Source organism: Dryobates pubescens, chromosome 1 (assembly GCF_014839835.1).
Source record: "Dryobates pubescens isolate bDryPub1 chromosome 1, bDryPub1.pri, whole genome shotgun sequence".
Lineage (NCBI taxonomy): Eukaryota > Metazoa > Chordata > Aves > Piciformes > Picidae > Dryobates > Dryobates pubescens.
In genome coordinates this window covers 50,177,316-50,202,421 of record NC_071612.1, presented here as the reverse complement: position 1 = coordinate 50,202,421, position 25,106 = coordinate 50,177,316, and the positions used below count along the sequence as shown (strand labels likewise).

The window sequence follows — 25,106 nt, the reverse complement described above, 5'->3', positions numbered from 1 at the left end:
ACACATCACTGACTGAGTACGGTCACATTACAATAACCAGAACATTTAAGATTCAAATCTTAAATTGCTGATTTATGACAGTGGTAACATAGTTCTTCCTAAAACACCTTATGGTGCAAGTGGTTAAGAAGGTTACTTTATTTCATAAATGGTAGACATTTCAGTCACTTGCTACATTAAACATCTCTGCATGCTCAACTGAATAAACCCCCAGCTGGAACATTGAACCTCCACTTAAAACAAAACCATATTACTTGAACTCAGGAATTCCTAAATTTAGTTTTCCCTGGGTACCATTATCACAGAAAGAACAGTAACATACAATACTAATGGAAATGGCATGTGTAGGAGTAACATTTAGCTGTCTAAAAATCCCATTCCTTCCACACATTTTCTGTACACTACTACTGACATCTGTGACACTGTTTGTGAAACTGCACTTTTGTGCAGCCCTCAAAACACTCTGCTAAACAAAAATATCTGAAGTCCCTTGCTCTAAAGCACAAGAAGCCTCTTATCTTTGCAATCACACGCAAGTTTGCAAAACTCAGACCAACAGGCAATGACAGGTACGACTAGCATAGTCTTCTACAGTTAACAGAACACTAATATTGTCTTCATTTTAGTTTGCTTTTCTGTTCTGCTCCTTCAGCTGTGAGTAGTTTCATTTAAAAAAAAAATAAAATAAAAAAAATAAATAAATAGCTGAGCCTTCTCTGTTGGTTTAAAAATTCAGTGGACCACCAGTTCCAGGCACCATGTTAATTATTGAAGTAGGACAAAATCATGTATTTTCCTTTTCCTCATGGTTCCTTATATATGAGGACAACAGTAAAAATCCTCCTACTATATTATTTATGGATAGCTCAAACAAAAGCTTTCTCTAGTCAGCTTATTATTCAAAGGTCATAAAACCTAGCTAAAAATCCACCGGTGATGTAGGTCAAAACTGAAAAGGTAAGTGCACCAGGGAGACATATTCAGGTCTGACATCTGGCTTTTTCCTGAGAAATCCAGAAAAGTAAAGAGCTATTGCCTGTCAAGTATTTGGCAGATTTTTTTTTTCCCTCCTAGCTTATTATCAGGAATACATTAAGTTTTAGAGGTCAAATTGCACCTTGATCAATGAAGCTGAGAGAGTGCACAACACACTAAAATGTCATTGAGTGAGAACAGGGCTGATGGTCCAGCTAGGATAAAGCTAACAAATAATTCCCACATTTTAGTTCAGATATCCCAAAATCTAGAATGATTTTTTTTTCCCAACCACAACCAAGTACAATGTCTTTCCTTCACTCCATTTTCAAGCCACATTGATCTAATGTTTCAAGCAATATTAAATTTATGCTCCAGTTCTGCAGCCATAGTCTCTTCTTCAGGCTCCAACTGTGCCTTTTCAAATCATCCTACTTTAGACCTTCCTGACACACATGTAACTCCTACAGTATTTGGTAGGTTGTCAGGCACACAGCAGCAGATAGGCATTTAGGAAACAATGCTAAGGATGGAGCCCTAACAGCACAACCCAGCTCCCATTCTCCTGGCTCTGCAGGAAGAACAGCGGCATAGAACAGTCAAAGCCTATTTTTAACTATAAAGCAAGCCAACGTGACTAAATACACAAAGGGAGTAGACCCACAAAATAGCATGACTTAATTTTTATGAAATCATTCTTCAGAGGAGGAAAAACAAAAAGCTTTAATCCATTTTTCTTACTTGCAAAGTCACAGTTTGGAGTCAAGCTATAAACTAATAAATCCTACCCAGCCAGGGTGTCTAAATGACCCAGTGCACAGCACCTGTGCTTGTAGGCAAGCAAGCTGAAAGGCTGCAGGCAGACAGAATGAGGCTACATTTATAGACCGAAAGAAATCATGGCTTTGAGGAATTTTGACCACTGGGTTATTGTCTGAGTTTACAGTGTAGCTCCTGTCTGTCCACATACCTCTGATGATCAATTACTAAGAGGATGCATTACTGCTACCAAATGTTGGCAGCAGTTGGCAACATTTGAAATAAGTTACCTACAGGTAGAAAGTTACAAGTGCTAAATTGAGCTACATTTTATCACTGCCATAGCATTTGCCTGTTCATTAAAAGATACTAAATGCAGCTATAATGTAATATTTAGCACTTCTTTGTATACTAACTCAGTAGCTTGCTTTTCCTCTATTTTGAAAATCAGTTGGCTTTGAATTCAAGTCAAGAAGCTGAAGCTGAAAGAGAAGGCTGGTGTTAAACTGCTTTTTATATTCCCAGTCCAAAGTAGAAGCATCATCTCCACTACAAGCTGCAAATGCTATGGAGCCATGCATGTATTTGAGTACAGAGTCACAACCACCTTCATATTCAAGCCAAAATCTTCACATTTTGTTAAATAGTTGAGTGTTTTCTGCTGTTTTTTAGAGTAGTCACTAAACTGGAACTCAGAAGACATGTAAAGAAAAATCAGAAAGGCCCTTCTGAACTAGAGAAGGGACACTCACACTTCATCCACTACTCAGCACAGGAATGACAAAGCACAAGAACTACTGACATTTCTAAGAGACCAAATTATTTGATACTTTAAGGCACTCCAGACTGCCTTTCATAGCAATAGCAGCCTACAGGAGACATCAGCTTGCCTGCAGATAACACAGGACTCAGGAAGGGCTAGAAAACGAGCCAGGCTAGGGTGTGAGGTTTAGTAGGCTGCTTCCCGCTACTTGCAACAGAGACCATGGATCACAAAAGAACTGATGCCTTTGTTTTTAGCTTTTTGACCAGCTTAATGTTTAGACCAAGTAGAGAATGCCAGGTTAGCTAAATGCCATAAAGTTGGTTCATGGCATATAGCTTCACATCTGCAGTTAGAGCAACCCAAAACCACAGATGAAGCCTTTTGGCCAAAGGCTGAACATACATGTCCGCATATTTTCATACTGGACTAGTCTAACAACCAAGTCCAGCTTCACAAGCACAAATTACAAACAAAACCTACATGAAATTTCATCCTCTTTTCCCATTATTTCACCAAATGATTTGAAGCAAGGGAAAAAAAAAAAAAGGAAATACAAAATATGAAATAGGCAATAGCTCATCTGCACTCCTATGTTTCAGACATACTAGCAACTAAGTAGCAACACTATTTGTGTCAGGTGCTATGTTAACATAAGACTATTTATCTTCAACATCACCCACATAAAAGCACTGCAATCTGTTATCCTTCATCTACCCTTCTAGTACTCCCATATAAACACAGGTTTAGGAAAGAATAACAAACACTCCTGTAAATTCCAGCTCCTAGGCACAGGATCAGCTTTCACAAGCAACCTACTGAGTGAAGACTCATTCAGTACAGTTTATGATCCCTGTGGTTATCAGCTGAATCATCACTATCCCAAAAGGAAAAGCAAGAAAGACAATTAGCAAGCTGATAATACTGGAAGAATGACCAACCACCCATTATTAGGATATTGTATGGGTGCCAGTTAGTCTTCAGTAACAGGTAGACAGACTAAGCATGCTGAAGTTAGAATCCTAAAGGAGTCATCCCACACTTCTCTTGCACTACAGCTAGACAACTTTTAAATACATTACAGAAATGAAGTGTGGCAGGTACAAGATTCTTTGCTAAAGGGTAAATCTTGAGACCCTAATATTTTGTTGCTCTCAAATCTTTGATACTAAGTATACATATTATGCACATCATCAGGTCTTTGCAGTCAGTGTTGTTTCTCATCCATTGGCAATAAAGAAAACTGAAAACACTGTTTCAGTATTGTGCTCACCAGCATGAATCCCTGAAATACCCTACTATCAAAATGTTCAGGTTTGTTTTGTGTGTTTGGGTTTCTTTACTTTCTAGCAGTATTACTTGTATTAATTTTAAATTTAGAGAACACTAGCAAGAATGTATCGATAACAGTAAGTGAAAAGAATTAGTAATCTGGTTATATATCTGCTGTTGTACTTAAGATATCAAAACTCCAAATCAGACTTCAATAAAATAATCATGAGACCTGAATACCTTGTATGAATTTCAGTCATGTAATCTTTTAATGTTTGAATTTTTGCTTGCTTTGGTTTTGTCATAGGTTTTGGTTTGGTTTTTAATTGCTGGGTATCAGCATTTCAACTGGATTTGCAGCTATGCCCGAAGATCAGGCAGGAGTGCCTACAACTGAGCAATGATAAATAGTGTTAATCTGATGGTCTGGAAATAGCATCTTGGAAGAAGCTGACTTTCCTTTTCAGGTTCACATCTGTGCTGCAACTATAAATGACGTATTTCAGTATGCACCACCATAAAAATATTACAAGTACTCCAATGCCACTACTTTGGAACATAAACCAGAACTAGTAATATTTATTACATTAGTTTCCCAATTCCCATTGTAAGGCTTGAATTTTTCTAACTTCATAAGCTTTCTAAACAAATGCCATATTGTGAGATTTTCTATGCCAACTAGTCATGCTGACAAAAATCAGCTACTTAATAAGATGGTGAAAAGATGCTTGAAGAAACCAGTTCTGTACACACATGCACAATAGACATGTAAATAGTGGCATGTTTGGTGGGAATTTTTGGTTTTCTGGGTGTTTTTTTGGGGAGTGGAAGCTGTTTTTTACCTCTTTCTTTTGAATATGTTGTGCAATCTCCAGGTCTTGAAACTGTAACAGAAAGGTAGCAGGACATCTCCTACGTGCCAAGGATGCTTTCATTGCCATCTCTACAGGTCGCTAATTCATTCACTGTCATTCCCATGATATGACCCAGATTTCATCATTTATAAGCTTTTGAGAAAATCTGCAGTTAAATGTTGTCCTGGAGAATAGGATTTCAGCCAGACTATCACAGATCTCTGGCAGGATACTGCCTTGCACTACTTTAATGAACGCTATAGCTAAACACATTAAAAAAGCCACAGAAGCGGGGTGGGGGGAGGGGAGAGGGCAGAATCTTTTCTGAGCTATTACTTGAATGGTATGCCATAAACACAACCTTTTGAACAATGAAGCTATCCCAAATATCAAACACCTGCTCATTAAATCACAGCTAGCCATCCTGAAATACATCTTATGGAAGATATATGGTCATGTAATTAAAGACTGCATCATAATGTATCTGTGAAGAGGGGCCAAAACAGAAACGTGGTTTCTACAAGTGATAAAAATTGTAGAATTATCATAGAAGGCCAAAAGGGACCTCCAAAGGTCATCCAGTCTGACCTCCCCACAGGCAGCAGGGACATCTTCAACTAGACCAGGTTGCCTAGGGCCTCCTTGAGCCTTACCTTGAATATCTCCAGGGCAGGGGCCTCAGCCACCTCCCTGGGCAGCCCATTCCAGTGTTCCACCACCCTCACAGTAAAAAGCTCGTTTCTGATATCCAATCTAAATCTGCCCTTCTCTAGTTTGAAGCCATTGCCCCTTGTGCTGTCACCACAGGCCCTTGTAAATAGTCTCTCCCCATCCTTCCTGTAGGCCTCCTTCATGTACTGGATGGCTGCTATCAGATTTCCCTGGTCTTCTCTTCTGCAGGCTGAACAACTCCAGCTTCCTCCGCATGTCCTCATAGCAGAGGTGCTCCAACCCCCTCATCATTTTTGCGGCCCTCCTCTGGACCCTCTCCATCAGCTCCACGTCCTTCCTATATTCATGGCTCCAGACCTATACACAGTACTCCAGGGCAGGTCTCACCAGAGCAAAGAGGCAGAATCACCTCTCTGTCTCTGTGACAACGCATCTTTTGATGCAGCCCAGGATGTGATTGGCCTTCTGGGGTGCAAGTGCACACTGTCTGCTCATGTCCAGCTTCTTGTCCATCAGCACTCCAAAATCCTTTTCCATACAGCTGTTTCCTAACACCTCAGCCCCCAGTCCGTAATGATAGCAAGGATTGTTCTGACCCAGGTGCAGAACCCTGAACTTGCTCTTGTTGAACTTCATGAGTTGTATCTGGGTCCACCTCTCCAGCTTGTCCAGGTCCCTCTGGACACCATCCTGTCCCTCTTGTGTATTGACAACATCACACAGCTTGGTGTCATCTGCAAACCTGCTGATGGTGCACCGGATCCCACTGTCCATATCATTTATAAAAACATTAAACGGTACAGGTCCCAGTACAGACCCCTGAGGGACACCACTTGTCACTGCTCTTCATCTGGACTTCAAGCCATTGAGCACCACCCTCTGCATGCAACCATTCAGCCAATTCCTTATCCACTGAACAGTCCAACCATAAAATCCATATCTCTCCAGACTGGCAAGCAGGATATTGTGGAGGACCACGTCAAAGGCCTCGTAGAAGTCCAGATAGATCACATCCATAGGTCAACCCTTATCTACTGACATAGTCGCTTTGTCATAGAAGGCCAAAAGGTTAATCAGGCAGGACCTGCCAATTCCTTGAGGACTCCGGGATGAATTTCATCAGGTCCCATTCACTTGTACATCTTCAGGTTCCTCAGCAGATCACACACCTTGTCTTCACTTACAGTGGGAGAGACTGTCTCCCTGGTTTCCAACTTGTGGTCCATCAACACAAAAGCAATGAGAAGAGGGGTTGCCAGTGAAGACTGAGGCAAAAGTGTTGAGAATTTCAGCCTTCTCTTCGTCCATTGAAACAAGTTCACCACTGTTGCTCACTGTGGGGAACAGTTTCTTTAACCCACCTTTCCTGGTTAAAGTACATGTAGAAGCCTTTCTTATTTTTCTTTACATCCCTTGCCAAGTTCAGTTCCAGCTGTGCCTTGGTCTTCCTGACCTCGTCCCTAGACAGCCAGGCAATGTCCCCAGGATGCCTGTCCCTCCTTCCATTTCCTGTGCAGCCTCAACTTGCCCTTTAGTTTAGTCACAGCTCAACCATGGTGTTCTGCTGCCCTTCTTGCCCAACTTCTTACATGTGGGGATTGAGATCTTTTGTGCTCTATAGAGAGCATGCTTAAAGATCTGCCAGCTCTGTTCCACTCCCTTGTCCCTGAGGGAAATTCCCCATGGGGTCCTATTTACAAACTCCTTGAAGAGCTGGAAGTTTGCTTTTCTAAAATTTAGAGTCCTAAGTGTGCTCCTTATGGGCTTCGTACTCCTTAAGACAGAGAACTGCACTAGGGCATGATCACTGCAGCCCAGGCTGCCCTCAGCTTTGACATCCCTGATGATTTCACTAGCATTTTTCACCAGCAGGTCCAACAATGCATCTTCTTGAGTAGGGCTGTCAATTTCTTGTCTTAACAGCCAACACAGAAATGTGGTTTCCACAAGTGATAAAAATAAAGGTGCCTAACAACATAAAAAGCCTGTATCAAGTTCCAGTGCAATGTTGATGGGTTGGACGTGATGATCTTGAAGGTCTCTTCCAACCTGGTTTATTCTATGTATTCTATGTAATTCATTAAGGTGAAAAAAATCACAACCATAAGCATATATAAATACACAGGAATAATGCCACCTCAGATTGTTCAGCTTACCAAGTGTAGCCAACTGACTGCAACATCACACCTCTCTTTCCTATGCTTTACTAGTGCTGCATGGTGCTCAGGGGCCAAATAACTATCCCAGGTTCCAGTTATTGAGTTATAAAACAACACTGTTAATCTCTTCCAGAAACAGAAAATTGTGCTCATTCAGTACAGTTCTAAATTTCTTAAGAAAGCATACCAACCAGCACCCTTACTACACATCCAACTAAAATAACCATATTTGTACACTACCACTCAAGACCTTTTTCTCAAAATACAATTCATTTTCTTCTCATACCTGGGAGTGAGGGAGTCCCTACCACAGATCTTTGTGAACTAAAATATGGTAAGAATAAGCCAAAGGTTTGTTTCAATATTTTTCTGTAATTCAAGACAGGTCAACCACATCAAAAGAATGCAGTAGCTGCTCACTGAAAGAGACTCATGAGGCATATACCACTAGCAGACTTCAACAGAATAATATTCAAAGTAATGATGTAACTTATACTTTCTCACCGGTGCATAAGTTACAGCAATGTACTCTACAATTCATGAGCTGTTAATCATTACACAGTCATGAAAACTGTACATCTTTAGCCACATTTTTAAAAGTCATTACATTTGGCTTTTTTTTTTTTTTTTAATTTTTAATGACCTGAAGTTCCTACAAACAACACATACAAGGAGAGAGGAGAAATGAGATAGAGATAACATTTTAGAAAGCCTGACCCTACAAGGGGTATTCACATGACTCTTTTTTTTTCCCCACAAAGCAGGTGTAAGATTTAACACAAGAAGCTTCGCAAGAAATTAGTTTTTTCAACATTCACAAACAAGACTTTTTGAAACACCATTCATCCTCCTAACATTTAAGAGTAGGAAAATTATAATAAAAGCACTACAAAGCTAGTCAAGAGGACTTTAAAATGAAGAAAAATCACCAAGGACATAACCAAATAGAATGAACCTATTGAAATACATGAAATCAAATCACATATACTAAATACAAGAACTACCTAGAACTACCCTTGCGACAATCCAGCTTTTATTTCTCTGCCATCTTTCACCCACACCATACTTTCACATCCAGTTCAGCAGACGACCCCAGTTGTGTATCAAAGAACACCACCACCTTCAGACAAGACTCTGTAGCACTGCATCAAACACTTCCAATTTATGAAATCTGAGGCATGTGGGACCAGTACACTTCATTGACATTGCTGGTTTTATTTCATATGTTAAATAATCGAGAAAATGACACAACTTTTCATATTTCCTCTCTTCATTTTCACTATGAAGAAGCTAATAGTTTCTGTACCATTTACACAGAATAGTAGATTTAAACCATATTTCTCATTCCCTAACTAAAACTTGTATGAAAATCAAGATTTCAAAGCATTAACTGAAATTAATTCATAGAATTTTATGAAACTTTGCACAGGAGATTTTTGCATTCAATTCCAGATTGTCCCAGCAACTCAAGCTGTGAGACTCTAGGCAGGCGGGGTCAGAGAAATAATTAAGGTTATCTCCTTGAAATACAATCATCATGGATATCAGTAACAGATTTAAGACTCTGGGAATATCTCATCATCAAAAATTATTCACACAGTAATTTTTCCTTTTAGGAAAAGGAAAGCACATTCTGATTCCCAAGCACATTCTAATTTTTCCTTTTAGGAAAAAATAGTGTTTATACTTGAAAATTCCAAGCTTATCTTCCCTCTCTACCAAGAACTCAAATCTTACAGTCCCATTTTCCAAGCAGAATACTCTCTACCTGGAGAACAAGCATGGAAAATTTCATTGCCAAAGTGATGGTTTTTGCTGAGATAGTGTTCTAACAGTTTCCTTTCAAATTTCTGTATAAACTCTCAACTATGTCTTCAGGCAAAATCTGCAATTGCATGCCAGCCCTATGCCAAAGTACAATTTCTTTTCCATTTACATACATGTAGACATTTTTTTGCAGTAAACTGATTTTCTTGTAAAGCAATGCTTTGACCTTTTCTCTTTTACTGCTCCTACATTTTGTACCAGAGAGTGAAATTCACATCTGTGATTTAATTAACTCAAAGTAGTGCAACTAACATGTGACAGAGCTTTTAATGTAGCCTCTAAAGTGGCAGGTTATGGTTTTTTTCTTTTATCTATAAGCAATTATTTTATATCCAATAGATTTGCTGTGCTACTAGAATCAGTCTAGAACTTTTGATCAACATTCCTTGGAGAGGTGAAGGAGCAGGAAAAAAGTACACATATGCAGCTTTCTCATTTTATTTCTACTTGAAAGTTCAAGGTATCTTATTCTATTTCAGGTTCTTCAGCACTGAGTTTCAGGAGGAAAGGAAGTTTGTGGGGTTTTTAGATTAAGTTCTAAATATTTCATGAGCACCAAATAATTTGGTAACATGAACTCCTTTATACTTATAATTAAGAAGGCAAAGGAACAATGTACAGAATGAGAAACTGATATGCTATGTGCATAAGAAAAATCCACTAGACACGTTTTGAAGTTTCCACATTTATACATAATCAAAACTAAATTCTTGAAGAAAATGTTCCTCCTTCAAAAAGTTCCTCCTGTCACACCTTCCCACATCTTACCTATATATGCTGGTAATACTGTACAAATTCCCAAGCATATTCTAACACACACAGTGTGCACAAAATACACACATACACACACACACGTATCTTTTCAAGAAAGAAATTTTAAGACTGACAATTATATTGAAGAGTATAAAATATAGCATGAAGATTTAAACATGTTAACTGAACAATAAGAACTTGCACTTCTAGAATATTTTTATTGTGTAAAACCTAAATTTTTAATTCTCACACCTGAGGCCTTGTTAAATAATGTTTGCTCTTCTGCTTACGAATGCATTTTCCCAAACAATAAACACAGACAGCCTATGGGATTAAAGCATGACAAAGGTGTAGCTGACTCACGGGATCAATTAGAAAGCATCAGTACTATGCCTTTTGTTCATTCTGTGTTATACCAACAGTTTCTGCATTTTCAGCATATCACAGATGTTAAACACCATGCTGCAAGTCAACACCACACTAGCACCATACATTAGACAGCATAAATCTACTCTTATCACTACCTACAATTATATTACTTGTTATACAGCTTCAACATTTCGTTAAAACTTTAACAAATCCATACAATTTTAACTGAATGCTCACAGCTTCTTGCCCAGTGAAAGCACATTAGCATTTTTTCAGTAAATTTTTAACATTCCAAAAGAACCTACAGAATTGCCTTTCTGAAGCTAAAAAAACAATCTTAAATGCAGCCACTGACTCTAATGTCACCTCAGGTACAGCTTTCCCTTGAAACCCGCTATTAAATTCACAAGCAGGAAAGCCCATGAGCAGGACGACAAGCAGTTTCAATCTCCATGCAGTTTGCCCGTGACAGGTTATTGATAGAACAAGCAGAATTTGCAATACTTACTGAGTGTTTCTCCTGCTGGCCCATAACTCCATGGTTAGCTGGGATTGCAAGTGGTTTCATAATGAAGAAACATAAGCTGAACTGAATTTACACATCATGTACCAATTTCTCATGGATGGCAAGTCAGCCTCTACAGCATTAAATTAAAAGAAGAGGAGGGGGAGAAACCAAGCTGGAGCTAAAAGTGTCACTACTGGTAAGCTCAAAACCCCCCTCGCACTTGCAGTGCAGAGCAGCAATGCAAACGACAGCATCAGTCTCCATTTTTCCAACACTGAAAGTCTAAGCATGTCAGAACGTACAGAGCCTGATGAAACCCTACATTTCCAGCATTCATCCAAGGGAACAAAACCATGCCCTGAGCCTGAGCAATGGGAAGAAAAGAAAAAGGAGGAAAAAAGCTAAAATGGCTGACTGCACAGAGACTCCCTCAAAAAGGCTTAATACAGTATTATATTAGTCAGGGTGCAGGAACCAGCCTCCAGCATTCAGCCAAGCATTGTTAATACTCCTGTTTCATTTGCAATCACATACACTCGCACACGCAGCCTCCCCCCTCTCCACCACTACCCTCCACTCCCCCAAAATCAGGGCAGAGCACGCGAATAGGGACCTCCTCCCCTGGCTGCTAATGATGCTGACAGAGTAGTGACCAGTGATCTCTGTTCCACTCAGCTAACCAAGTTTGCACAATTAATCTTAGCAGCATGACACTGATCGACATTTAATTTTATGATGCCTGTTCCTCTCAATCAAGACAAGCACATCTACCACCCAAAGAGTTCGCAACAAAAATTCAACACATTTACACACAAAATCCCAGAGAATCATGAGTCTGAATGCAATACGCCAATATAATTACATTATTGTGCTTACTTTGGAAGACCATGGCTGCAGGCAGTTGGCATAGCAACGCACAAGGAAAGCCATTTCCTGGGTAGAAAGAATGCTTCCTTTTCTAAATAAAAAATTCCTCTTAGGATACAAACGGCATTGCTGCTTCCTGCAGAAAGCAAAGACACTGTAGTCTGTCTCTTAACCTGCACACAAGCACACACTCAATGCAGTTCGAGTGATGTAAGTGGATTTTTCTCTCTCTCTCTCCTCTCCCTCCCTCTCCCTTTATCCACCGAAATATTCAAGTCAAATGGAAGGCACATTCCTTGAGGCTCGCCCCCTCGGATACTTAACCATTTCACTCATTAAGGTAGAGATGGACAATGCAGATAAAACAGCAAGCTCTTGCCTGTATCTGGTATCAGCCTCTGAAGATCAAGGCAGCCCCAGAGGGGAGGGATCCATTTGCTGCTGGCTCCTAAGAATACCACTGAAGTCAGGGTGGGTACAAGGACCCACGTTTACCTCACCAAAATCCTGAGCTGAACACGACTTTTCATGAAGATGAGGATAAAGCAGAGGTTTTGACATCACCTCCCTTTCTCCCCCACCCAAAAGAGTGCTGCTGCAGAGCTGTAAACACTATTATCAAGTATTTATAAACACTGCACTTGACAAGCACTCAGATTCTCAGCAGCTTCACAGCTACGCAGGCCACAGATACTCAGAGACTGTGGCAGGTAAGGCGTTGTCCAGAGACCCTTTTAGCACTTCATTTAAAGTCTTTCTGAATATAGCACCTGCTTCTCTCTCTTTGCACACTGAATTTCATTGAAACCAAAAGGGATTGCAAGATCTGAAGAGACTGGCATACACGTGGCTTTTATAAAACTCCTCCCTGACTGTAATTAGATCTTAAACTCAGAAATTTTCCCAGTCACTCCCGTTTGCACTACACCACTTCTTGTGTTATACTAGCACCATCATACTGCAGAGCAGCTGAAACGCAATGGGGAACATGCTCAAGCAATAAACTCATTGTCAGTCCTGTATGACCTACAACTGAAGTGCCACAAATTCACACCACTTGACTCAGGAGAGACCCAGCCAAGGCAAACAGGCACATGCCACTCTTCCATCAGGCTTCAATTTTAGTACAATTCTCTACAACACATTCTTTACAACCAGAGACCATCTGGGTTTAAAGTAACTTCAAAATCATATTGTTTTTTGAAAGAAGAACAATAGGAAAATTACTTAACAGTTGCTACACTGGCATAATAAACACACAGGGGAAAATGGATTACTACAGAATACTATGTCATATAATCTGCAGCTGCCCTTCACCAAAATAACAAGTCCACTGATAATGACTTTGGCTTGCTACAGAGAGCTTTCTTTCAGTACTGACCATGACTACTAGTAAATTAGGCTGTCAAATTAGTGGAAATTAATTCCCACTAGTAGCAGAAAAGCAAGAAAAAGTCCTAAAATATCTGGTCTGTTTTTTGCATCACTATTCTAAGGACACCATTTTATACACAACACATTTTAAATTGGATATATTTACATTTATGAGAGTTTAATGACACTTGTGCCCTTGATCTTCCAGTACATGCTAAAAGGTAAGTTATTCTTTAAATGCCTGGATTACAAAAAGTAGTTTAGAATTTTTCTAAGTCTTTGCATGGCACCAGTGCAACTAACAGATGGTTTTAAAATATTAAATTATGCTTAAACCTTGTAAAACAATTTAATTACAAATGCAACCGTTTCTCTGATGTGCTGACCAGAAAAAGTGGAAGTTACTCATTCTAGGAAGCTTAGACAAATCTTTTCTAATATAAATTTTTTAAATATTACTTGTTGACACAGCAATTAAAATCTTTGAGTCTGGAGCCTTGCGGTTAACACTACGATCAGAATCGGTGTGGTGTTTTATGTTCCAACCAGGAGCACGAATTTTGCCAAGACAAACATCTGCCTAGCACAGGAGAGCATACATACCACCTTCTAAACTCCATTACATACATAACTACCAATATACATCTTACTCTGCATCAGTTGGTACTTCAATCAAAATCTAGCCTAAGTTTCTGTGGCATAAGCCTTCATGTGTAACATGAAGACTTGGATAAAGCCAGTGAAATGGCAGTGAAAACCAAAACTTCCAGATGACAATGCCATGAAACACTTCCCTATTGCTTAGGCTGGTCACCACTACACATGTCTGCTCACCTGCTAGAAAATTAAATCAGTACTTGATATGTGACCGCAAAATTTATGGTAACCTAACTCTGATGGTGGTTTACAAAACAGAAAAAAGGTCTCTTGACATTCAAAATGTAAAAAGTTGTATGTGATTAGATGAAGAAAATACCACTCAAAGGCAATAGTCAATATATTTCAGTGAAGAACAAATGGAATTTGAGTCAGTGTAAGACATCAAAACAACACATCCTGGAAAACTTCAATTAAAAACAAGTAGTTTGCACAAAACCTAACTGAAGCTTTGTGTTCATGTACATTACAAAACTCATGTAAGATATCCTTGCTTACACATGAAGTTTGAAAAAAGACAGACATTTTTGCAAATGCTTCTAGGCAATTAAAGTGAGTCCTTAATAAACCTGATGAGCAATAGTTGGACATGATAGAATATCTCCCACTACTTTCAAAATACTGTATTTGCTAAAAAGCTGACATCTCATTATGAGTCACAGTAAAGAACAGAATATTAAAGAACTGAAAAAAAAATTGAAAGCATCTACAAACACCAAGACAGCCTTGAACAACACAAAAGATTCAGGAATCACAGAGAACAATCCTTAATTCAAGGTTAAAATTGATAGAGATCTCAGCCTCATTCAGCATTTAACCGCTATGCCTCTCAAACGTTTCATGTTCTCCAATGTAATCTCACATGGATATTATTCTCTTAAGTAGCGTCGACAATACTTGGAGTATTAAACCTTTTTAGGTTAATGGCAAATGTTGCAACAATAGATTACCTCAGATCTCCAGTTTCAAGCAGTCACTTTAACTCACAACTATTTACAGGAGCACTTAAATTTTTATGCAGATTACTTACACAGAAACCATTCTTTTCCTGAAGTACCTCTAAACCAGAAGTTATCAGCTCATTTTCCACTTCCCTTTAAACACAATGTAAAGTATCTATTATTTTCAAAACCACAGCCAAAAGACAACAAAACATTGTAAGGTCACCAAATTTACTGCTACTTCACGACTTCAGGAGATAAAAAACCACAGCAGGGGAAGTCAAAGAAACAGAAAGAAAAACCAAGAGATAAGGCAAAAACCCCACAATCACCAAGAAAGTACTATTACACAGATATTGCACAATTGTGCAGGTGGAATATAGACAGCTACGCTGAAAAGTACATCATTTTAAGGATAGTAAGGCAGAGGTATCTTTAGTTTCCCCTGCTGTCCTCACTTGGCAAAAAACAGAGCTTTAAAACAATTTTAAGCTCAGGGCTATTGGACACAAAACTGTTAAGTTCCCAGGAGTATGCTTCTGAATTTTACAATGCTGATGTACACTCCATCCCTCTACCTTTATGCGAGAGATTGCTAAAAAGCAATCTGATGCTCCCACCAGATTTAAAAACACAACTGAAACCACTGAAAACCCTTAACAGTAATTCTTTCCAGAAACTGCAAAACATTTAAAAGTCCCCTACAACATTAAAGTCTTATTCTAATGCATTTAGACAAATTTACTGCCAGTAATTTCATATCTGCATCCATATAACCCTATTTCATGTAAGTAAGTTACTGTTTGTCAGCATAACACAGACACAAAATATCCAGGCACACCTGTGTATTTCCTTGAGAACTTTGGGAGCTTCAAATAAAACTCTGTTAATAAAGGAAAATAACCTAATGTGTTCTCCAAGGTGGAGTTCTATGACCAAAATACTACTTTAGCCAAAACACATGGATAAAGCATTTACCAATTTTTTAATTTTCAATTACTATTCCTAAAGTTGTGGCATTGAGACATTGTAATGATGTTCATAGCACCACTAGCAACACCAAAAAATAGTTACAATGGAGTGACGGGTGCTGTTTTGATAACACATTTACTAATGTTACAGATCATTTGAACAAGTGCCCTTCTGTCAAGCTGCTGTTGCAGATGAATCTGTAATCTGGATCTTTAAAATAATGACAAGCCCAGAGGAGTCAGGCTGGTGTCTCAGCTGGGTAAATGTGCCATAGACTTGCAGTCTTCCTTTTGACAGCAGATGCATTTGTCACCTTCTGTGCACAGCTCTGTTTTCAGTACAGCAAACTTTTTTTGCATGTCATCCATCTTAAAATGGGAGCAAGTCATAGTAGTCACTCAAAATATTTGCCATCAAATTCTTTTACATACAGACAATTATGTTAGAACAGACATGAACAGACCTGTAATTGATGGATATGCATCCTAAATGTGACAAGATGCCCCATTTCCAGAGTAACTAATTTAGCTTACAAAACTGACTTGAGCAAAGGCTTACCACAGTAATAGAAGACAGAAAATTAGCTGGGCTCCATATTTATTTATACATTAAAGCTGCAAATGATGGACATATATTTTGTGTTCCTACTTGCATGCTTGTTAAGTCACTAAGTGGTATTTAACTGATTTACCTCTGGTCTTTATGTTAAGGGTTATTATTTATACAAGCCTAAAGCTGAATGTATATAACAGCTTTAGAAGTATAGATTATCATTATTAAATGTTTAAAATTAGACATTAAAATTCCATATATAAATTACTTCAGCTGTCAGAATGGTCACAGATCAATTTCCTTAAACTGCTTCAGTGCTTCAGGAGTGCAAAACACAGTCTGTCAGGATATATTATGTTTTTCCCAATGTTCATAAAACTTTCTCACTTCAGTCTAAGGACAAAAGTTTTAGATAATGTGCTAATTAAATCAGAGAACATGAGAATGTGCTTTCTGCTTTTAAACTGTGAAGAAAAAAAGCATGAAAACAAAAAAGCAAATGCCCTTTTAAGGTCAAGAATTATGATATTGGGCACAGGACTCACATGGCCTCTTCACCAGATTTAAACAATACCTTTCCATCTGTACCACGCTGAGGACAAGGTTCACTTCTCCGTATTACTATCTTGCAGGAAAAACAAAACAAAACAAAACTACCCACAAAATCCCTACATACTGTTGTGCCCAGACTAATTTCACAGTGGGAATTCAGGGCCACACATTTTTCACTTAAGTGAGGCAGCAGCCATATTTCATGTCGTCCACTGTATAACAATGAACAACAACTTTCAGGAAGTTGGATAATTGCATACCTCTTTCATGTCTATCTGTACTGCTGCTCTATTAAAAGGTAAGAATTAAAAGAATATAACTCACACATTTTACTGTGGTCAGACAACTACCCAAATTCTAAACCATTATAACCTTTATCATCCCCCATTGAATCCTGCAAAACACAGGAACAATTATTTAATGTTTCAGTATAAAATATTAACAGATTTTTGAAATCACCTTTTTCCCAATCTTCTCTAAATACTAGCTGACTTTTTGTTGGGGTTTGTTGCTTGTTTATTCATCCAGATATTTTGCCAGTAGTGGAGAGGGAGTATTTTTGTTTTAAGCAGTTTTACTTGAACTTAGAAACTTTAAGGGAGAACTTCTCATTATGTTCAAGAAAGGACTAGCATACAGCCTCCAGTCTGCCATCAGGTTTTGTGATTACCCAGATCATGGTGGAAATTGAGTGCCATTCTCACTAGCATACCTGACCTTGAGTCCTTTCTGTCCATCTTCTTGAATGTTTATTTGGACATCTCCTGGGGTAACTATTTATTTCTGGTATTCGGAGGAAGTTTAACTTCAAAGAGATAGTTGCTTTTACAGAGGATTTTCCTTCATTCATTTCACTCGTCTGTTGAATGGAAGTAACTATTGTTTTTGTCTCCAGCCACAATCTTCTTCCAGAAGACCCTCCAAAAGAGCCTACTCCAGGGGTTCTCAATTAAAATCATTGCTAAAAACAGTTCACCAACCTAAGACCATTTTCTTTCTGCAATACTCTCTCATTATGTCCCCCTTCATGTCCTCGTGAAACGTGCTATGTGCACCAATATATCTTTTGTGCCCCTGTTCTAGTAACTGTACAGAAATAATTTATCTAGACCTTTCCCTTTCATCAGTAACAAAATGAACGCAACTTCAGCTGTCCCTTTAAATCAAGAATAATTGTCAAGCATAACGAACCAAACTGGTTTTAGATAGGAGAAGTCAAAGCACAGCATTACATCCTACAAATAAAGAAATCTTTTTATAAACTTCTAAGAAGTGCCCTTTCTCCCTTTCCCAGTCAAACCAAGTACCATCAACTTCTGGATGTTCCACTTCGCAAATTAGAAGAGAATAGAATTAACCAGGTTGGAAACAACCTTCAAGATCATCGAGTCCAACCTATCACCCAACACTATCTAATCAACTAAACCATGGCACCAAGTGCCCCATCCAGTCTCTTCTTAAACACCTCCAGTGATGGTGACTCCACCAGCTCCCTGGGCAGCCTATTCCAATGGCCAATCATGCTTTCTGTGAAGAATTTCTTCCTAACATCCAGCCTAAACCTCCCCTGGTGCGGCTTGAGACTGTGTCCTCTTGTTCTGGTGCTGCTTGCCTGGGAGAAGAGACCAACCCCCACCTGGGGTGTTTAGCACTACATTTTTTTCCTTCCAATTACAAGATCAGTTACCTAGTGCTAAATGAAATTAGGTAGAAGTGCACCTACTAGATGGAGTGTCCCTAATAATTTGATTCTACATTGCTTTGTATTTTAAGATTACTATCAGAACAGCTGTCATCGTGCTTACTTTTACAACTATCTCTTGAGTGCCATGGATCATTGCAGACTTTAAAAGCAGTTAGCTGCAGGCCATTATACTCACTAAATTACAACATTCAAGAGTAATATAGAGAATATAATTTAATCAAGTGAAAGGAGGAAAAGGTCGAATATTTCACATTTGAGCACATGCATACAGACACGTATATAAAAATAATGAACAATAGAGCGAAAGTACAATCTGTGCAATCTATGTCACTCACAACACATGTAACACTTGCCTGCTGTTCCACGCCCATGACAAAACTTCAGTATCTGAAAATTCAATGATAACAAGGGCTAGCAGCTCAAAACTAAAGCCCACCTCCCTGTCTCCATTGCTTGTACAACCAAATATTAACACTTCAGTGGGAGAAAAAAAATAAAATGCAAAGCTTCAATCTCTTTGAATTTCCAAATCTAATCAATTACAAATCCAGTTATGACATCAATGTGAACCCTTCCAAAGGGAATAGAAGAACAGCAAATCCCAATGGCTACAAGTTCTGCAACAGGGATGATGCAATATACAAAAATAGACATATTTTGACAGAAGTTGAGCAAATAACACACTACATGTCATCAATTCTGCATTAGCTTGCTAGTAGACATTACTAAAAGGTTGAGGAACTAACAATTTTGTTTTGCTTCAGGTGCTATACAAAAAAAAAAAAAAAAGATAGCATTGCTCATACATAACCTAAACAGTAATAGTCCCTTACAACACGGATGAAGGAAGAAAGCCACGTGGTTAGACAGGCTGTGATTTACTACCAAATTTGGGAATTATGTATTGTCATTATAACATCACCAGTGGATATTCCCATAAAGAAACATCCAGCTTCTATACAAAAGATGGCTAACAGGCACTGCTCAAATAATCTCCAGAATCTCATCTTTCTAAAATCACCCCACAGTGTCTGTAATGTCTTACTTCAAAATACACCTACTTATATATAACACACTTGAGGAATTAGCATTACTGCACGGGTTCAAATACTACACAGACTATGTATATCTAATATTTTGTATTACTTCCTACTATGATGTAGAGGGACCTCGACCAACTGGACAGATAGGCAGAGTCCAATGGGATGGCATTTAACAAATCCAAGTGCCAGGTGCTGCACTTTGGCCACAGCAACCCCATGCAGAGCTACAGGCTGGGGTCAGAGTGGCTGGAGAGCTGCCAAACAGAGAAGGACCTGAGGGTGCTGATTGACACCCACCTAAACATGAGCCAGCAGTGTGCCCAGGTGGCCAAGAGGGCCAATGGCATCCTGGCCTGCATTAGGAATAGTGTGGCCAGCAGGAGCAGGGAGGTCATTGTGCCCCTGTACTCTGCATTGGTTAGGCCACACCTTGAGTCCTGTGTCCAGTTCTGGGCCCCTGAGTTTAGGAAGGACATCGAGACACTTGAACGTGTCCAGAGAAGGGCAACAAGGCTGGTGAGAGGCCTTGAGCACAAGCCCTATGAGGAGAGGCTGAGGGAGCTGGGATTGTTTAGCCTGGAGAAGAGAAGGATCAGGGGTGACCTCATTGCCCTCTACAACTACCTGAAAGGTGGTTGTAGCCAGGAAGGGGTTGGTCTCTTCTCCCAGGCAACCAGCACCAGAACAAGGGGACACAGTCTCAAGCTGCACCAGGGGAAGTTTAGACTCGAAGTAAGGAGAAAGTTCTTCACTGAGCGAGTCATTCGTCATTGGAATGTGCTGCCCAGGGAGGTGGTGGAGTCACCGTCCCTGGAGGTGTTCAAGAAGAGATTGGACGTGGCACTTGGTACCATGGTCTAGTCGTGAGGTCTGTCGAGACAGGTTGGACTTGATGATCCTTGGGGTCTCTTCCAACCTTAGTTATACTGTGATACTGTATGCATCAATCTCATTCCAAATAATGAATAGATTATTACCATCATGGAACAATAAAAAGAAGTGCTTTTGAAACTGCACACTAAATTTTGTAAATAAAAAAAGGCAATTGAAAAAAAAATACCCTTCCTGGTAAAAGGACATTCATATTTGACAATGGAATTTTACTAATGGAATAATCAATTCAGTATTATTTTATTTAGAATATAAGCACTAAAAATATTAAATAAATTTTATACTGAACATTTTACTAGAGTCAAATTTGCATAAGCAAACCAGATACACATGATTTGTGCAAATGTGTGATTAAAACACCTTTATATACCATGCTACTTCCCACTGGCAACACAATGTCAGTTTAGTGGCGTGCACAATTACGTTTTGAATTACCACCCTCTCTGCTCACAGTAAATTGTTTCATAACCAAGAACAAGACAAAATCTGTTCAATTTTTATTTAGGTAAGGTGATCTCTTCACTTTTATTTTGCATATGCCATATAACAACATTCTCTGCTCCCTGTATCTTTGCTCTCAACATTTTTCCTCTAACTGGGGGAAAAACTAAGTTAGCATCCAGTCAAAAAAAATAAATCTGTTTAATATAGTTCAGCTACGGTCACTCACATGAGCCTCTGAAGCCAAAACCCTTTAAAAGTCCTGCTTTCCTAAACATTTTTGACAGCCTAGTGTACCTGACTAGGATAATACAGTAGTTTTTACAAAGGGGGGATAAAAGGCACAGAAATAGACCTGCTTAACACTTCCAAGGTCAAAGATGTTTAAAATAGGGGTTACTCATGACCTCTCCATATATATCCTTTATACCCTTGCATGAAGTCAAACTTACAGCATGTCCATGCTTCCTTGTTCACTGCCCTACCAAATTCTGGGGCTTGCTCTTCACTAAGTGAACTTGTATTAGAATGCAAGTGCTAGGTAATCCTGAAAACCATCAGGAACATTAAAACCAACAGCTAATTACAGGGATCAGTGCTGAGCCCCTTCCTGTTCAATATCTTTAATGATGATCTGGACAAGGGGATTCAGTCCATCATCAGTAAATTTGCAGAGGACACCAAGCTGGGGGCAGGTGTTGATCTGTTAGAGGGTAGGAGAACTCCGCAGAGGGACTTTGACAGGCTGGACACATGGGCAGAGTCCAATGGCATGAGATGTAATACATCTGAGTGCTGGGTTCTACACATTGGCCACAACCACCCCATCAGATCATCTTGAGTGCAATCACACAGCACCTACAAGATGGTCAAGGCATCAGGCCCAGCCAGCATGGATTTAGGAAGGGCAGGTCCTGCCTGACCAACCTGATCTCCTTCTGTGATCAGGTGACCCGCCTGGTGGATGTGGAGCAGGCTGTGGATGTAGTCTACCTGGACTTCAGCAAGGCCTTTGACACTGTCCCCCACAGCAAACTCCTGGCCAAGCTGTCAGCCCGTGGCTTGGACAGCAGCACTCTGCACTGGATTAGGAACTGGCTAGAGGGCTGAGCCCAGAGAGTGGTGGTGAATGGTGCCACATCCAGCTGGCAGCCAGACACCAGTGGTGTCCCCCCAGGGATCAGTGCTGGGCCCCATCCTCTTCAATATATTTATTGATGATCTGGATGAGGTTACTGAGTCCATCATCAGTAAATTTGCAGATGACACTAAGCTGGAGGAAGGTGTTGATCTCTTAGAAGGTAGGAGGGCTTTGCAGAGGGACCTTGACAGGCTGGACAGATGGGCAGAGTCCAACAGCATGGGATTTAACACATCTAAGTGCCGGACTCTACACATTGGGCGCAACAACCCCATGCAGTGCTACAAGCAGGGGTCAGAGTGGCTGGAGAGTGGACAGGCAGAAAGGGACCTGGGGGTACTGGTTGACAGTAGACTGAACATGAGCCAGCAGTGTGCCCAGGTGGCCAAGAAGGCCAATGACATCCTGGCCTGTATCAGGAATAGGGTGGCCAGCAGGAGCAGGGAGGTCATTCTGCCCCTGTACTCAGCACTGGTTAAGCCACACCTTGAGTACTGTGTCCAGTTTTGGGCCCCTCATTTTAGGAAAGATGTTGACTTGTTAATCCTACCCAAATGTAGAACTATGATATTTGCAGATAAAGGAAAAGACAAATTTGTTTAATAAAGAAGAACCTGAGCATAAATTTTTCATCCAAAAATTTTAGTCTTTCAGACGCAACATGAATGCAAATGGTATCAAGAAAATAGGCTACTGTGTCAACCTTCGCACTAACTGCTACTTCAAAGATAGGGGCAGTAAGCAAAGTTTCTAAAATTTACTACTAAGTGAACAGGTTATAATACCACTTTTTTTTTAATAACATTTTTTAAAGCTAGAAAAATCCCTCATACTTGTTTTTCAACAATCATGGCTGCAGATGAGACTTGACTCAGTGATATTAGACATAGTTTTATATCCAGACTTCATTCCAATTTTCAGCCACCTCCTACAAATGAAACCCAGTAGGGCTTGTCTGCTTGTAATGCATCAGCATGAAGCCTGACCCCATAGCATGGTGTGTGCAGACAAAGTCATTACATGCTTGTAACTTGGGGAAGAGGCTGGGGCTATTGATGGCTCCATGCCCGCTGCTCTTTTCCTTCCAACACTGGACAAATGGATTGCCACCTCATGTGAAGCTCTGACTGAAAGGGGTAAGAAAGGCTACTACAGGCAGAGAGAACTTTTGCAGGGATTTCAGCAGCAGGCTTTAAAAACCCCAGCTGAAGTTGCACTAGCACCAGTTTTCATAAGCCTGTTAACCAATTCAAATCTGGATAGACTGTCACAGAGTGAAAAATACCATACACTATAATTTCTATTCAGAGTTATTCACAGGTGTGAATAAAGTTAAATAGCCTTAAGTATAGATACACACAGAATGAAAATCCACATTCAAAAGTTAGAATCCACTTCCTATTATGAAGGATCTGTTAACACATTATAAGCACAAACAAAAGTTTTCCATCAAAAAAAAAATTCTGAATATGGTTTTCCAGATTCCAGTTAGAGCAGCTCAACCTAAACTTAGCAAAATCTTTTTTTTATCTTCCCTGAAAAAGATTTCATTTGCCACACTACAAATGGAGGCAAAAAGGCTGGCATTTTCTTGGTCTGATAAAAAGCATTCATTTTATTTCCATACATTATGAAGTTTCTGTTTTCCTTATCCAAGAAATCAGCAACAGTTGTTCCAAAAGTAAGATATTCAACATCAGATTTCACATCAAATAGACCATTAAGCATTAAGATAAGTTATTGAAATACTGCAAAGTATTTCAAATTCCTATCCTAATTGGAGAAGCACATTATCACACTCTTAGACTAACTTTAGTAACCATAGGTTACTAGGGATCATTCCATGGAAAAAGTGGTGCCATGGTTTAGTTGAGTAGATAGTGTTGGATGATAGCTTTGACTTGATGATCTCAAAGGTCTCTTCCAACCTGGTTAATTTTATTCTGTTCTACTGATCTGAAGAAAAGGAACTGGGCTCCTACAAAAAATGTACCACAAACACTGGAAAACAATTCAGCATGGAAGTCACTTGCCTGTGGTACTGGAACCATTATGCAATTTGAACCCTCTCAAGTATATTAAGAAAAGAAATCAAACTATTTGACATAGAAGGATAGAAATAATTTTGAAGCTAAAAAAAAAAAATTAGGGACATTTAACAGTGTGACAAGATATTCTTATCAAATGTTGTATTTAGTGGATGCTCAGTATTTACTTTGGCACTGACAAATGCAATTAAAAAAAGCAAGTTAAAAAAAAGTATCTTCAGATTACTTTGCATTTGAGATCTGATCAGGCGAAACATCTGTGTTTTATTTGGTACCAGTCCAAGACGCTTGACTTACTTGGGCACACTTTTCTCCCTAGCTTGGCAATCCTGTGTTTCAAATAACACCCACTCACACATATTTTGACAGGAGTTTATAAAATCCAGCTACTTTATACTGAATCAGTACACACTATCAGAACAGAAGACAAGCAAAAAGCGTTGCAAGCTTTCAGCTAACAAACTTTTTTCTGAGTCATTGGTGATCACCATGACACACCATGTTTTACTGAGATGCAGGTAACTAAACATCAACAGGGGGCCTATTTTTTAAAAATCAAGTATTAGCTCCTGCATGTAATAGAAGGGATACTTAGGAGTCTGTGAAACACTAAATATTTTATATATACACACATGTTACTTATTTTTCTCCGCTTTCTCCATATCATAGTGTGTCAAAGCAAGGAATAATGTTCAGAAAAAACTGGGCAAGAGATTTTGTGCTGTCAACAAATTCCACATTTGCATTAGTATTTTTTTATATCATAGTGAGATTGCTCAAGTCTCAAAGGAAAGGCTAGGAAGCAATTTTAGTCTAAACATTGCATCAGTATTATGGTATCATACTGCAAAGCCACAAGTAAATTGTTAGTGGACCATACACAGTAAGTTACAATACCTGAGGTTTAGTGCATTCCTGTGAGCCAAAATGAAATGAATGCCATATAGGAGGAAAGGAAAAGATGAACATTATCAGACATGCCATAGTACATTCCACCACTATGAAGATAAT

General features: G+C 39.3%; 1 protein-coding gene across 4 annotated transcripts in view; it reads right to left on the bottom strand.

Moving 5' to 3' along the window:
• RAPGEF2 (Rap guanine nucleotide exchange factor 2) overlaps positions 1–25,106 on the bottom strand; it is a 168,545-nt gene that overhangs the window by 54,601 nt on the left and 88,838 nt on the right. Inside the window, exon 7 of one of the 4 annotated variants that reach the window (XM_054165731.1) lies at positions 24,993–25,010. The exons of 1 other annotated variant lie outside the window; for it this stretch is intronic. In XM_054165731.1, the coding sequence (XP_054021706.1) occupies positions 24,993–25,010 (18 nt within the window). Of the gene's footprint in view, positions 1–10,911; positions 11,452–11,787; positions 11,857–24,992; positions 25,011–25,106 lie in introns of those variants that run through there. 2 more of the 4 variants (XM_054165733.1, XM_009904571.2) reach the window with 2 other exon arrangements.